At 39.3% G+C, this 15,187-nt stretch overlaps 1 protein-coding gene across 8 annotated transcripts in view; it reads right to left on the reverse strand.

Annotated features, from left to right (window-relative positions):
• Positions 1–15,187, reverse strand: part of SMARCA2 (SWI/SNF related, matrix associated, actin dependent regulator of chromatin, subfamily a, member 2) — a 178,097-nt gene that overhangs the window by 142,601 nt on the left and 20,309 nt on the right. For all 8 annotated transcript variants that reach the window (XM_054657899.2, XM_054657897.2, XM_054657898.2 and 5 more), the window contains exons 4-5: positions 10,904–11,317; positions 3,362–3,617 (exon numbers count right to left, since the gene is read on the reverse strand). In XM_054657899.2, coding sequence (XP_054513874.1) covers positions 3,362–3,617; positions 10,904–11,317 — 670 coding nt within the window. The remainder of the gene's footprint in view (positions 1–3,361; positions 3,618–10,903; positions 11,318–15,187) is intronic.

Raw genomic sequence — 15,187 nt, forward strand, 5'->3', positions numbered from 1 at the left:
CAGATATTTGTTCAGGTCCAGAGGAGAAGTTTATGATTCCTGTAGGAGAGTTATTTGAACAGAAAATGACACTGGTCCATTTTGTTCCTTCAAGGAGCTGAGTGACACTTTAAAGAGAGAGTGTGTGTGACTTTTTGTAACTCTGCTGGTAAAGCAGCTATTGGTAATTTTGGAGAAGGAATTTTCAGGATTGCAATGGCGACAACGGCAGGTCAAAAAAAAAAAAAAATCACAGGTAAGCAGCCTATGTCTGCTTCCTGACACAAAGAGGATACACCGCTCTTTTCATACTAAATTGTGACTTTATTCCGAAGAGGGCTGATATAATTCAGAGACGTTCTTCCCAAATAAACCCCTTCAAGTGTGAAATACATCTTCCAGGCAAACATGTGTGGAATTAGTTTACATGCCAATGTGATGATTCCTGAGGTACTTTTGATCAGACATCTAACTCTAAATAGAAGAAAGCGAAGTTAGGCACAATGAGAAGGCAACAAAAGTGTGCCAAAAAGAAAAAAAAGAAAAAAAAAGCAGTACAGGGAAACATCTCTCTGACACTTACTATGCAAGTAATAAAGTTCCATTATAAGAGAAAGATGGTCAAAAAGAAAGGATCCAATTTAAGTGGGAAAAATGTTTGAACTAGAGAGCTTGTACAGAGCTGCAGCAAAGTGCTCATAGGCAGACGTTTATTTATGCTATGAATGAAGAAGAAGGTCAATTTGTCAACGCTCTGATTTTATGATGAACAAGGAAAAGCAGCCAACTGACTTAAATGTTAAAAAAATTTAAGATTCTGAAAACTTCCTGTCAAATTTCATAGACAAGGTAAATGATATTACAAGACCCAAAGAAATTAACATCTGTTCAAGAATTTCTGACAGATGACTTTTGCTCAAACTAAGTTTATCAAATCGTAAAAGAGGTTTTTTAGACCCTTCTCTAATCTTTGATGGGATGATAAAGATGCACTGGATCCTCACAGTTATCAATGCTAAAGGCTGGTAAGCCATTCTGTCACAAAGGGTCAAAAGAAGAAAAAAAATGGTTCATTTGTTGTCTTTTGCAAGTGCCTAAGGGACTTAATTTAACCCTTTTAAGGGATAAATTTAATCTCTGCAGTTGAACAACTTACCTTAAAATAGGCAGAAGAGAGCTGCTGCTCTGTAACCAAAGAATACAAAACATGCCCCATAATGCTGTCACCACCAAACTGTGCTTCTTCTCCAGGTGGCCATGAGAAAATTCAGACCAAAGGACCCATGACCTTTCTGGATTCAGGGTTGTCCAGATCAGTCGTTTCAAAAGCCACATGGCTTTACAAAAGAGTAGGCATTTATAAAGCAATAATAATACTATGAAAAATAGCCATTCTCCACATTTTGTAATGCATGTAATTTAAAAGATACTGACAGCATTTTTTACTGACATAGGAGTGCAGAACAAAAGCTTTTTACACATTGGAATAGGCCAAATAGTACTACTTAATACTGTGCACTTTGGAAGACCATCCACTAAGGTAATCTCCAAAAAAGTTCCTAAAATAAACTTATTACAAGAAAGTCCTGCAATGAAAATTCCAGAAAAAATGATTAAGAACATTTAGGAGTTAGCAAAATAAAAAGTTAAAACACACTTGTGCACACACACATGCCAGGCTGAATAAGGGAAAGAAGTCTAGACATACATAAAAATTTCTAGCTATAGAAAGCATCTGTCTTCTAAGGGTAGTTCACATAGTTTAACAAAGGTACTGGTAATTCAAATGGGAAAAAAATGTTTTAACTAGGGAGCTCGTACAGAGCTTTTTCCTTTCCTAGGGTAGGAAAAAAAATATCAGCTCTTAGGAAGTCAGAATTTTAGAGCAGCCACATTGTATTTCTCTATTCTATTACTGACTTTTTCCAACACTTTTAGCTTTTTAAAAATTCAACGGTAACATACAGAATGTACTGCACATTAGTCTACTGCACATGAATAGAGGAATATGCTAGTATTTGACTTTATAACACACAGCAATTATTCACCCAGCAGAATCTGCCTATCAGCACTGAAATATCAATTGACAATGAGTATCTAGCTCTCTGGGAATACATGAAATGGTGGAAATAGCAATATAAAATCTCTTAACAGATGATTATTAATAGTGATGAGAATAAAGTTATACTCTTCATCCAAAAAAATAAACACATCTAATGGCAAGTTATTCTGATTTCTTTCAGATTACCTCTCTAGGCTGGTAACTTAGTATTTTAGTCTGATAACAAATGAGTGATGTGCTTTTCAATAAAGATTAAGGTAATATTTTAAAAGGGAGCCCAGACACTGTTTACCAACATTCTCTATAATTTTTAAACTCTAATTTTCCTTAAAATTAAAGTATTTGGGAAATAATAATAGGTATTATTTATTGAATGTTTCAGTATCATTCTATCTTCCCAACACTATGAGAGGTATCTTCTTCTAGCCTAGGAGGAAACTGAGTCGCAGAGAAGAGACATAACTTCACCATGGTAAGAAGTTACTAATGACACAGTACGCTTTCTGGCAGACTCCAGAATCCACAATCTTAGCTTTATTTTATCTTGACTTAATACTTGCTGGACTCCCTTTTGGGTTGACATTAACCACTTACATCAGGGGTCTCGTAAACACAGCCTGCAGGCCAAATTCTGCCTCCAGCCTGTTTTTGTAAAGTTTACCGAAAGGCAGCCAGCCCATTATTGTCTACAGCTGTTTTCACACTGCAAGGGTAGAGGTGACTTGTGACAGAGACGGTATGGCCCCACAGTGCATAAAGTATTGACTATCTGGCTCTTTACAGAAAGAGTTTACCAACCCCTGATTCTGCTAAATGGCTGAATCAGGTAAAAATTAAGTTTCTGGACTAATAATTTAAATATAGACCTCGTATAAAGACACTTGCACAGGGTATACCCATAAGGCTGGATCACACCATAGACACAGGTGAATTAAAACAAAGATTATACCAAGCTACCAAAGTATGCTTTAGTAGAAATGTACAGTTAACATGAAAATCCGGCCAGCACAGCACACCCAACATCCCACCACCTCAGTCATTACTGAACGGCACAAGCACAAACAACGACAATGTATTCCACAGTGGAAGTGAGATGATCACTTTCTTGGGTCCACAGAAGTCCCCGGCGGCCTCTGATCTTCGAAACCCCGGTGCCTACCTCAGCACCGGGAAGGCCACAAGGATGGATGAAAGTTTTCTGACTGAATGGGTGAAAATCGCCGTTTGGCCAACCAAGGAGGCAGGCACCTCACCCCCCCAGGCTCAGGGGGCACGCGCTAGAAGCCAGCAGGTGAGCCCCTTTCCGGCGGGGTGCCTTACCTGTATTCCCGCTCTTGCAGAATCTCCACGGGGTCCAGGCCTTGCGGTTTCTGGATGGGGCTGATGCGGCTCTGCTTCTGCTGCAGCTGAAGGATGGGCGAGGGCTGCCCCGGGGCCGGCGGCGGCACTGAGGGCCCGGGCACGGCGGCCGCGGGCGGCTGCGCGGCTGCGGGGGGCGCGGGCGAGGGCCGGCCGCTGGGCGCGGGCACCGGCAGCTTCTGCGGGGTGCTCGGGCCGCTCAGCTCCGGCCCCGGGCCTGCGGGACAAGAGCGACATGGGCAGCCCGGGCGGGACGGCGCCCCGCGGGCCACACCCGGCCTGCCCGCCGCCCCCCGGGGCCCAGTGCTGGGGACCATTAAGTGTCTTAAACACCTAAGGGAAGAGAAGAAAAAAAAAAAAGGAGGGCAAGAAGGAAGAGGAGGGAGGGAGAGGAGGGCAAGACAGGGAACGGGGGAAAAGGAAAAAGAAAACGGAGAAGGAAAAAGACACAGAAAGAAAAAAGAATCTGGCGTCTGTCCCCATCGGGAAATGGCATTCACTAACGAACACGGGTGCAAATGATCCCAAAACGACTGCGACTTAATACAACGGATTAAGGAAACTACTGCCAGCTTTCAACGTAGCTCTACAATGGGTTTCTTTCTTTCTTCTTTTTTTAATTACAGGTGCATTCAGAGTTCAAAAAAGAAAGGGAGTCACCCAACAGTCAGACGCAATTTGGGTATGGTCCTAAAATCACATCTTGCAAATTGCACCTCAAGCCCTTTTAGGACAGACCTCTATCCCAATGTGGAATAGCCCTGCTGTTAGAACCCATGCTTTACAAACAGAGCAACGAGTTTATCAGTCTTCTGATGTCAACTACAAGGAGCACACACTTTTTCTCTTAAGGCCTATAAAGCATATTTCAGGTTTAATCAGTGAAGTCTGGGAACTTAAATTTTTTCTTACTACCTATTAGAAAACATTTCTTAAAACATTCATTGTTAGCCAAAAAAAATCTGCTCATTCCACCTAATAAAAATTGGCAAGTATTAGGATTCAAGGGAGCATTATCCCATGTTACCAGAATAAAACAATATGTAATCTGCAAGCTTGTCAAAGTGCATTGATTAAGTTAATTTAAAATAATTTTCCACATTGAACTTCAGGAGTTTAAGTTAATTACTAGGTACAGACTTAAATTTTTAAGTGTTCCATTTCTTCTCCTAGATGAATTTTTAGTTGCCTTAAAATTATAATTTTAGTGATGCTACCAGATGAATTAAATTTTTTTAAAAGAATCTCAGTAAGCAGATGTTAAAGTCCAGAGCATTCTTCCAATTTTTTCTAAATCCTTTCTAAGAAAAAATAGCTGTTAAATGGTAACAAAAATAATAGTCTACATACTTCAGAGCGATTTAATAATTAACCATACAATGACGTACATTATGAAAAATTGAACACATTTATTCAATTTCCAACAATCACCAATTAGAAATGGGCTTAAATGACAATACAAAGAAAGCTATAAGCAAACATTTTGACAGGGGGAATGTGAAGAATTAGAACAAACTGCTTAGGAAACTACAGTGTGTGTCTGTGTTTGTGTCGTGTGTGTGTGTGTGTGTCTGTGATGTTATCGTTCTTTTCCCCTCCTTCTAAAATTAGGTAAAACATTTCCTAAAGATACAGAGCAAGGTAAGATTTCTTCTTCAGGTAATTTCCAGCAGTGGTTCTAGGGGTTGATGAAAAAATCTTAGGAGGAAAATGCACTTCATTTTATTTTTAATTTTAGGTATTGTAGATGTACCTCCATAATTAAGAAGTTTTTTCATCTAAATACTTTTTTTCCTGTATAAAAGGTCCTTTATGTAATGCATACCTTTTATAATATGATACATTTAGAGTTCCTTTCATCCATATATGAGAAACCAGTTTCTAAATATTAAGTCTCAGGGTTACTATGCATTGGAGTAAGTTATCAGGGGAAGTTTTAGAATATTTTTCCCTGGAGATCTTTAAAACAGGGTGCATTTTTCATTTGGGTTGCTCTAGGTGTGATCCAGTCAAGTCAGAGGAGATACAGATTTCTAACATTCATTTTAATTCCCTGTGATTCTGTGACTCTCCTTAAGAAGCTCAAGAAGCTGGTAGAATTAAACATATTTGAAGACTTGCCATAAGCATGCTAAATCAGGAATTTCATACATTTAGGTCCTCCAAAAGCAACCACCTTTAGGTCTTACTGATAATATCGGAAGAATTACTTTAAATTTAGTTCTCAAAGTGTTTTTCCTCCCAGTTCAAATAATTCATCAACAAAAGCCGTAACACTGCAATCACGTGATAATTTCACTTGTACTGGCACTGTCTTCTTTAGCATTATTGCCTATAAATACCCATGCAGAAGATTATGAAGACTCCTTGAGGTATAGTCAAGTCACTATTTTAAAAACTACATTTAATCAAAAAGAGGTACCCAAAGCTTATCTGTCATCTCTGGTCCAGAATCTAGTCTGTGACTCCAAACTAGATCTGATATATGCATGGACGGCCTTCTTCAGTCACTAAATAGAAAGATATTCTAATTTTGTTGATTCACCTGTAACACTGAAAGACAGAGAGAGATTCAAACATCTACTTACATATTCCAGTCTCCAATTTAAAAGTACTGCAACTTGCTGTGCACTAAACAGGTACATTTAAACACCCTGTATCTTCCCAGAAAAGATGCTCTTTCACCTCAGCTGTTATCACCTGCTAGTTGTGTGAGCCTGAGCAAGTTACTCAACCCATCTGTGGCTCAGTGTCCCCATCTATAGAATGGGGACAGTCACAATAGCCACCTCACGGGGCAGTGGTGAAGATTCAGTGAGATAACAGTGTCTACATGTTCAACCCTCGGCTTTTGTCGTTTTATTGCCAAGGACAGGGAGATAAAGAAGCCTCATTGACTCAGCTTTATAGAAAAACCACATGGCAAAAGAAAGGTCTTTCAGGAAATTCGGTACCGTATTAGCTGGCAACTTTGGGAGTACTCTTTTTCTACAGCAATTTCTAAGTGTTTCAACAGTTTAATACAACTCCTCAGCACAGATACTCAGATGAGTCCGCCTGCCATGTGCTCCCTGGAGTCCGCTACCAGAGCTACTTAGAGCAAACTCCACTTCCAAGCTAAACACCACAGGTTCATTTACTGTGTGGGTCTATTTTCTCTTCCCTCCGACAGACTGTAGAAAAATGACTACTTAACAGAGGCTGGGGAACTGAACACAGCTTGCTGCAATTAGCCTTGCCCAAAGTCTACCTACCTATTCATTAGGTTTTATGCCTGTCTGTCCCTCAGGCGGCTTACGGGTTCGTTTGCCTGGCTGGCTTTGCTCTCCATCGACAGAAATCATCTCCTCTACACTAGACACTGGTGGTCTGCTACTTGACAAGACTTTTCCCTGGTATCTTCAAATGGAAGACAAATCACATTCTTTAGCTTATCTCCTACACCCTCTCCAACGTAAACAATTTAGGCTTCATTGTCAGAGGTACAAAATGCCATCTGCTTTCCCTTCAGTCCTCACTTTAGGAGTCAAAGTAGAAACAAAGTAGAAACTCTGGCCCTCCAGAAGGGAGTCCCAGTGCAGCTAAGGGGGGAAGGGGACAGTCTTTATTGAATGCATCCCTATGCCTGATTTGATGCAATAGGGTAACAATGTATTAAAATACCCAAGTCTCACAGGCACAGAACTTCAAAGCATTCAGTGCTCCCACTTAGTCTTCCGGCATACAGGACATTCATGCAAATAAAAGATCTATGCATTCAGTAAGGAATTTAAGGGGTTTCCACAGGTTGGAAAAAACAAACGCAATAAAACATTTAAATTGAGCATATAAAATTTCAGATATCCAAAAAAAAACACTTTATTTTCTACCATAAGGTCTCTCCCTCACCCCTCAAAAACCCCAGATTTTTTCAGTTCCCATTTTTCTTGTTGTTTGAATCTCTGAAAGGAAAAGTGAATCAAAATGAAAAGAAAAATGATGGGTTAGATTTGAGCGGTGCCCGCAGCAGGCAAGGGCACATTCCATCATAAGAGTGGCTGACATTTTGTAGGGGAAACCACTGCAGAGTTACTTGTTCCATGGGCAATGCCTCGACTCCAAGCATAATTCTTTGGTGGTGGCTAGGCTGATGTCACTTTTGGTGAATTATAAGTTTGGAGTAGCTTTGAGGCAGAGCACCCCAGCCAAAAAGGTTCTCTTCACACATGAATAACACTAGGAAATGGAACAGAAGCAAAATGGGAACACAACTACCTCTACGTAAGTGAATAATATCCTGAAATATTAGCAGGGGTGTTTAAAAGTAATTTATTTTATAAAAAGGAGATAAACAATAAATAGACTAATATGAACTTTAACAAGAAAATCATGCCTTATTTTTACTTTTCTAAAAGCCAATCTAAAAAAAAATTATTTTTGGCAAGTAAAGTTATCTGTTTCTCTAATGAAACCTGAGATGTGGGGACAAGTTCAGCAATGCTGTCAAATGGCAGTGCCCTCTCAGTGACAGAAATGGGCTCATTCTATTTGAAGGAGATATCTTCTTTCCTCCTTCATTCACGTCCCCTTTCCACTCTTCCATAAAACCCTACCTGCCCAAATATTGTCATTTCTAATGAAGCTCCGACTATTGAAAATTTAAAAAGACATGAGCAGTGAGTAATAAAGTGAATTCCCTTTAATGACAGGCACCTGATGACGGAAGATGTAGGTACTGGAGCCAGGTTAAAAAAAAAAAAAAAAAAAAAATAGAGCCCTCTCCTGAAAATGATCCAGAAAAGGCACTCAGGATTGGGTTTATTAGGACATGAAGCATTTATTGTGTACAGGTATCCAGATAAATGGAACTTCATCCTTTAAATTTTACTACTGTGTTCAGTTACATTATTTTAACCTTGGATTAAAAAGGTTTCTCAAATCATTCTGCTTCCTACATTCTTAACTGATATCTTCGAATCTTTTATTACTGAGTCTAGCTCATTCTTAAAAGTACCAATGCTTGGTGATGTCTGTGACAAGATGATATCCCAGGACCAACTGTGAGGTACAGCAGATCATACCCAGAAGCCATCATCCCAGACTACTTACTACCTTTTGGGAGTTCAAGTTCTCATCCCTCCTCTCCATCAACCTTTCATGTAGCTGGTAGTTACCAGCTGGCCTCTACTTGAAATTCTCCTAGTTAATACTCTTCACATACTGAGACATGGGATATAAAGATTACCAATTTTGTTGATATTGTGTCTCAGAGTAAGAGGGAAAAGGATCTAAGTAAGGTGTGCAGATACCGTCTCTTTACACACAGAAGTACAATGCTTGCATCTTGGTACACAGACTTTGTGATAGGTTTTTTTCCTTGTCATGAGCCTTTTTGCCATGAAGGAGCCAGTATGGGAAAGTGGTTAAGAACATGAGTTCTTAAGTCAAATTCCTGGGGTCTGAATCCCGACTCTCCATCATTAGTTGTGTGACACATGCAAAGGACTTATCACTGACAATGGCACATGAGTAGGCCAGCAGGCACTCAGGGAGGATAAGCCACACACACATATACAGATGTGCTTTTTTCTTCTATCTGGCTGCATTCTCAAGAGCTGGAGTTTTGCAGTTTTAAAACCTCTAAATACTTTTAGGATTCAAACTGCCATTTTCTGCATAGTTTCTTGTATAACCTTTCCTGTTCCCAAATCTCAGTTCTCTATGATCCTCCACCTACCAAATGCCTCCATGGTAGCCACACAGAAATTCTGGAGATGAAATGATACTTTCTTGCCCTTTTGAAACCCACTGCCATGGTCTGAAAGTTTATGGTCCCCTCAAAATTCATATGTTAAAATCCTAATTCCCAGGGAGATGGTATTAGAAGGTGAGGTCTTTGGGAGGTGACTATTTCATGAGGGTAGAGTCCTCATAATTGGGATTCATGCCCTTGTAAAAGAGGCTCCAGAGAGCTGCCTTGTCTCTTCTGCCATGTGAGGACACAGTGAGAAGGAAGCCATCTATGAATCAGGAAGCAGGCCCTCACCAGACACTGAATCTGCTGGTGTTTTGAAGTTGGAATTCCCAGCATTCAGAACTGTAAGAAATAAATTTGCTGTTTATAAGCCACCCAGTCAATGACCTTTCATTACAGCAGCTCAGACTTACTAAGACATCCATTCTTAAGGCTATAACAATTAATAAGATGAGTATATCTCTTAGGTGGGCCTACTCTTGGAGCTGCCTCTACCAGAAAATAAACGTATACAAACTCAATAGGCAGAATATTAATAAAAAAATACTAATCTGAACTCTCTCCCACGGTATAAGGCCCAAAACCCAGGAACAGTACCAATATCCCAAACTAACTCTTTGCAACAACCTGCATGTCAGAACTTGCCTAAATGAATGGAAACCACTCAGAGGAAATGGTATCAATGTCAAGGAAGTACCTCATTCCCTAGAATCCAAAGTTTTCATTAGAGTAGACCCATAAAATCGCTGCTTTTCCAGTTCTTTAACAAAACGCTTCCTAGAGAAAACAACCTTCATGGAAGATCACTTCACAGTCCCCTGCACCTCTGAAGTCTATCAATGGGATCAAGACAGAAGACCAAGAGGCCATGCAAAGGATTATATCATTTCTATCCATTGGATAATGTCATAGCTTCAGATTTCATCCCAAGGTGTATAAGAAATAGGCCATGTTGAATCTGTTAGTCTATTATGAACAAATGCTATTGATGTTTCTGTCATGCAGTGCCTCTTACAATAATGATGATGATAATAATTTAAAAAATAATCTCACCTGGGAAATCAACTCTATACTCTCATGCTAGAAATGACTTTTTCTGAGAAACTGGTAAGGAACTTCCTTCCAAATGGCGAGACTTAGATACAGGACTTTGTCTCCTTTTGGCTCTGATTGTCAAGAAACTCAAGTCATCTTTGAAGCAAATACAGCAACTATGAGAACTTTTGCAGCCCTACTTTCTTGCCTCAATTTCTTACTTTTTTTTTCTATTTTCCCTTGTTTCTGATTTTGCTACTCATAATTATTTTACAACAGGCATGCTTCTTGTAAGCCTCTCCAGATGTTCTTCATAACAAAAAGGAATAGAAATAAACAAATCAACAAATTATAAAATGGCTCTAGTGGGGCTGATTTGAGCAGTGAGTTCTGGGGATGAAATGCACTAAGTCCAGAGGTTCTTAACCTTGTGTGTGTGGATGGGCTTCCAAGAAACCTTGAACCTCTTCAAAGAGAATGCAAAATCACCAGTGCTTTTTCCCTGGGTCTCCAGCTTGCACAACCACCTTTTAAAAGAAACACTGCCCTAGTTCTCAACAGCAGGGGAAGACCAAGAATCTTGGCCAACTAAGTGGAGCAAGGATAGAGAGCCAGTGAGGTATAACAAAAGGCTACGTCAGCCCCGGGCTTGTAACAACCCGGTGTTTTGGTGAGCAGTCTTTCTTATCCGAGTTGGACCATGGCATTATTCATTTGGTTGCGTATTAACCTACCAGATGGTCTGTTGTAGTTCACAAGGGCCGGCTGCTGTTGTTGCTGCGTCTGTGGTTGCGGTGGCTGCTGCTGCGGCTGCTGTTGCTGCTGCTGCTGCTGCTGTTGCTGCTGCTGTTGTTGCTGCATGCCAGGCAACGTCCTTTTCCCCTGGACTGCAAGCTGCAGCGTTTCGGGGAGGGGCTGGCCTCGGGCCAGCATTTTATAAGCTAAAATCTGAGCTCGAAGCTGATGCAGCTGGACAGGACTGAAAGGTGAGGGGCCTCTGTTGGGCTGGCTCATGGCCTGCGGATCACCTGGGATGAGGGCCCCTGGCTGGCTTGGTGGCATCTGAGGTGGAGTTGGGCCTCCTCCAGACATAGGGCTGGAGACGTGCTCTGGGGCTCCTAATGGAGATGGGTGTGGTGACATATAACCTAAAATAAAACACAAAAGGAAATCACAGGCTGCCCCTGACAACGCTGAAAGAGAGATATCCCTGAATACTCTAATAATTGTCTACAGCAACACTGTCTGACAGAAATTTGAATGACATATCATTTATTAATTATATGGAGTTTAAGATCTTTACATATCAATATGTGCTTTATATATATGTAAAATTTAAAAATTTCTGGTAGCCACTTTAAAGTGTTAAAAAAAAAAAGCAGGTAAAGTTAATTTAAATGTATTTTACTTAAACCAACATATCCAAAACATCATTTTAAAATGTAAAAACTGTTGATGAGATATTCTACGTTCTTTTTTTCATACTAAGTCTTTGAAATCCACTAAATATTTTACACCTAAAGGACATCTCAATTCGAACTAACCACACTTCAAGTGATCAATAGCTACATGTGTCCTAGAAGGTAAACTGTTAGTGGTTGTTGTTCACCACTAACCAAGGGACAGTACTGAACGGTAAAAGTAGCTCCAACTGCGAGAACATAACCTGATATATCTCAATGGGGAATAAAGAATTTCTTAGGTGAAGAGGGAACACTTGGTTTATTATTATGCATGTTATGAATAACTTGCAATTATTGAGTGCCTACATGTTGTAGGTACTATGCAAGGAGTTGACTTGCACTCAACTGTCACAGTTGGGTTCTCCCTAGTAGCAGAGTCTTATTTAAGGATTGAGTACTAGTAATTTACTGGGAAGGTAAGGGGACACTAATAGGGGTATGAAAAGGTAATATAAGGAAGGGAAGGCAGCCAATAAAGGGGGGTATTTTCAAGCCAGCTGCTGCAGTGGGTACCTGAAGATTAATTCAGTGCAGAAACTCTAGAATATATAGTAAATAACTTGCCTCCAGATTATTTCAGGAAGGGGGTAAAGAAGCTGGGGTATTTATACTCCTGCAATCAGCAGTCACTGGTTAAGTCACTGGTTATGACTAATGCCCTAAAGATTATTATTCTCCAGGGACTTTGCCATTATGTGGGAAAGGTAGGTGTCAGTAGGTGGAAGTGAACCAAGACAGTGGTTCTGGGCACAGGAAATCAGGCTGGTGGGGGTATAGAAATGGTAAGGGGAATCAAGAAGATATGGGTAGAACATACATTATTTCTTCAATCCTTACAACAACCTGGAAGATATATACTGTTACCACATTTTTTAAAATGAGGAAAATGAGGCTCAAAGAGTAAACCAGTTACCCAAAGTCACACAACTAACTTCTGGGAGCTTTAATATTTAAACAAAGGTCTGTCTGATTCTAATGCATATGCCCTTTCCATGATCTAATATAAATTTGGTTATAAGAAAATAAGTTAGGGACTTGAAAGTTTCAAAAACCTTCTGGAACCACTTGTGATATAACATAAAAATGAGAGTAAACTGTTTGGTTTATAAGAGATCTAAATGGGAAATTTAAGAACACTTTTCTGGGGAAGAAAAATCAAAATGCACAAAAAACCTCAAGGGACTTATTTCAGGAGATGACCTGCATAGCTTGGCCATAGAATTCCTAGGAAAACATATGACTGACCATTGTTGGAGGGAGATCCAAGATGGAGGAAAGAACAAAGTGGCCTAAAGCAATCCAAAAGGTGTCCTTGAGCTGAAACAAAGTGCCAATTAATCAAGTCAAAGGCGTCCCAGAATATGGCATTACATACATAGATGAAAAGTCTCTGCCCTTTAATAAATGTAATCGTGTCACAGTTCTCACAAAGGTCATCCCATAAGTGTTTATTAAATTCCTGCTGCATGCCCGAACCTAAGAAAAATGTGAACTGAAAGAGCTCTGTGCATCTGCAGAATCACAGAGGCCGGAGAATATATGACCGCCACCAACTGGGGATTCACCATCATAATTCACAAGACCACAGAAAATAAAAGATTCAGTTACTTTTATCTCCAATCGTCATTTGGAGAGGGAGGCAAATTTAGCGTGATCCCCTAAACCAAGAATGGGTTTTGCTCCACCAACTGATGAGAAGTAGAACTCTAGTCAGGAAAATCCTGCCCTAAAGGTAAATAGAAGAATTGCTAAATTTCATTCCACAAATCCCTACTCCGTGAGGAAGCACAAACACCATGCAGTGATTACAGTTTTAGTTGGTTATATAAATTAGCCAAGAAAATTCCCTTGAAAGCTTGCAAGACTAGCAGAAATTTAAATCCCGACATGTTGTTATTATAACAATAAACACTTAGAGAATATCAATAACAGACACTTAACTTCAGCACACATTCTTCTTTAAGAAGGCTTACATTAACCCCCTAGTTGTAACGCTAGTACAGAATGGTACTCTGCTCATTATGACGTCTTTCTGGCCCGCACTGAGTCTACCATAAGAGGAAAAATCTTTCCACCAAAGCTACTAACATTTTCACAGTAGAAGAGATACGACCAGGGCTTAAAATTAGTCATATGTTTCCTGATTTCTGGTCTTTCCTATTTCCTAAGGTCATCGATTACAATCTCACTCATGGCAAATCATAAGATGCCTAATACAATGAACCAAAATATTAGGCAACCTAGTCTAAATTCAACTGTGTAACACTATTTCTTAAATCACTCTTTTAAACTATGAACAAGGCAACATTATGAAGGTGAGACAGTTACATTAAACATAAGAATTCAAACTGAAAAAAAGAACCTGGTCACTGGAAAATCAATACAAAAAAATTCCTACCTCAAATTTGATCAAAAAATTGAGAGGGAAATAAAAATCATTTCTGAGTTAGTCAATACAACAAAATTTTACCTCAAATTTGATCAGAAGGAAATGAAAGTGAGAAGAATTCTTTCCCAGAATTTGTAGGGGATGTGAATAGAATCATTCTGTCACCGTATGGTATTAAAAATAGAGATTTTTATTTCTACATGAATAGCATCCCATAAAACTTGAGGAAAAACAGAGTCTAAGTGATACAACATCACATATTTTGGTAATTATCTTTAGTTGAGAAAACAGAGTGAAGAAATTGCCTGAGAGTGAATATACATTTGTCTGTAGGATGACAGTGTTGATGCAGATTCTGCTCTTTTTGGAATCTTCTTTGATTTGCTCGTTCGAAAGTAGTCAAAAAGTGGCAGTTTTCTTTCCCTAGTCTTCAAGGGCTATTATCTCCCCAGTTTCACCTTGCCTCAGAGAGATGCAATAACCTCTCTCCTATTAATAATCTTGAACTTCTAAGTGCCAATTTTATATGAATTTTCTCTACACGCACACACACAAACACACACACACACACACACACACACTATTTAAATATGTACCTGCCTTTGAAGGGTTTCTATCCAATGGACTAAAAATAAACAATGTTATCATTGGGACCATAAGGTACACAATTCAGTATTTATTGAAGGAAATGGCTTTGCTTCTTGACCAAAACCCTAAAATAACCTAATAGGTTGCTAGGTAGTTAAAGCTCGCAGCCTTCCAATCAATACCACATCTCTCTGTTCCTGTGTTTTTATATTAATAAATGGCTTTTCACAATGAGTTTTTTAAAGATACGTGCTATCACCAAGTCTAAATTCTTTTTAGATCATTATATAAAATAGGACTGCATTATACTACTATTGCTTTATTCAAAAATATACCCTTAAATAACTCATTCCTCAGCCTACAATGCACTTCACTATTTTAGAGAATATTACATGTTAATTCTGATTCCCTTTAATGCAGACCTTTGCATTTAAAGTTATTATACTTCATTGAAATTATATAAAAGTTGAGATCATTTTAAACTGTTGACTCTTTAATACACAAACTTCCACACCTAATTGAACAAAATTTACTAATATCTATCTAGCCACGTGGTAGCTAGATATCATGCCAAGTGT

Source organism: Pan troglodytes, chromosome 11, assembly GCF_028858775.2.
Source record: "Pan troglodytes isolate AG18354 chromosome 11, NHGRI_mPanTro3-v2.0_pri, whole genome shotgun sequence".
In the NCBI taxonomy this organism is placed as follows: Eukaryota; Metazoa; Chordata; class Mammalia; order Primates; family Hominidae; genus Pan; species Pan troglodytes.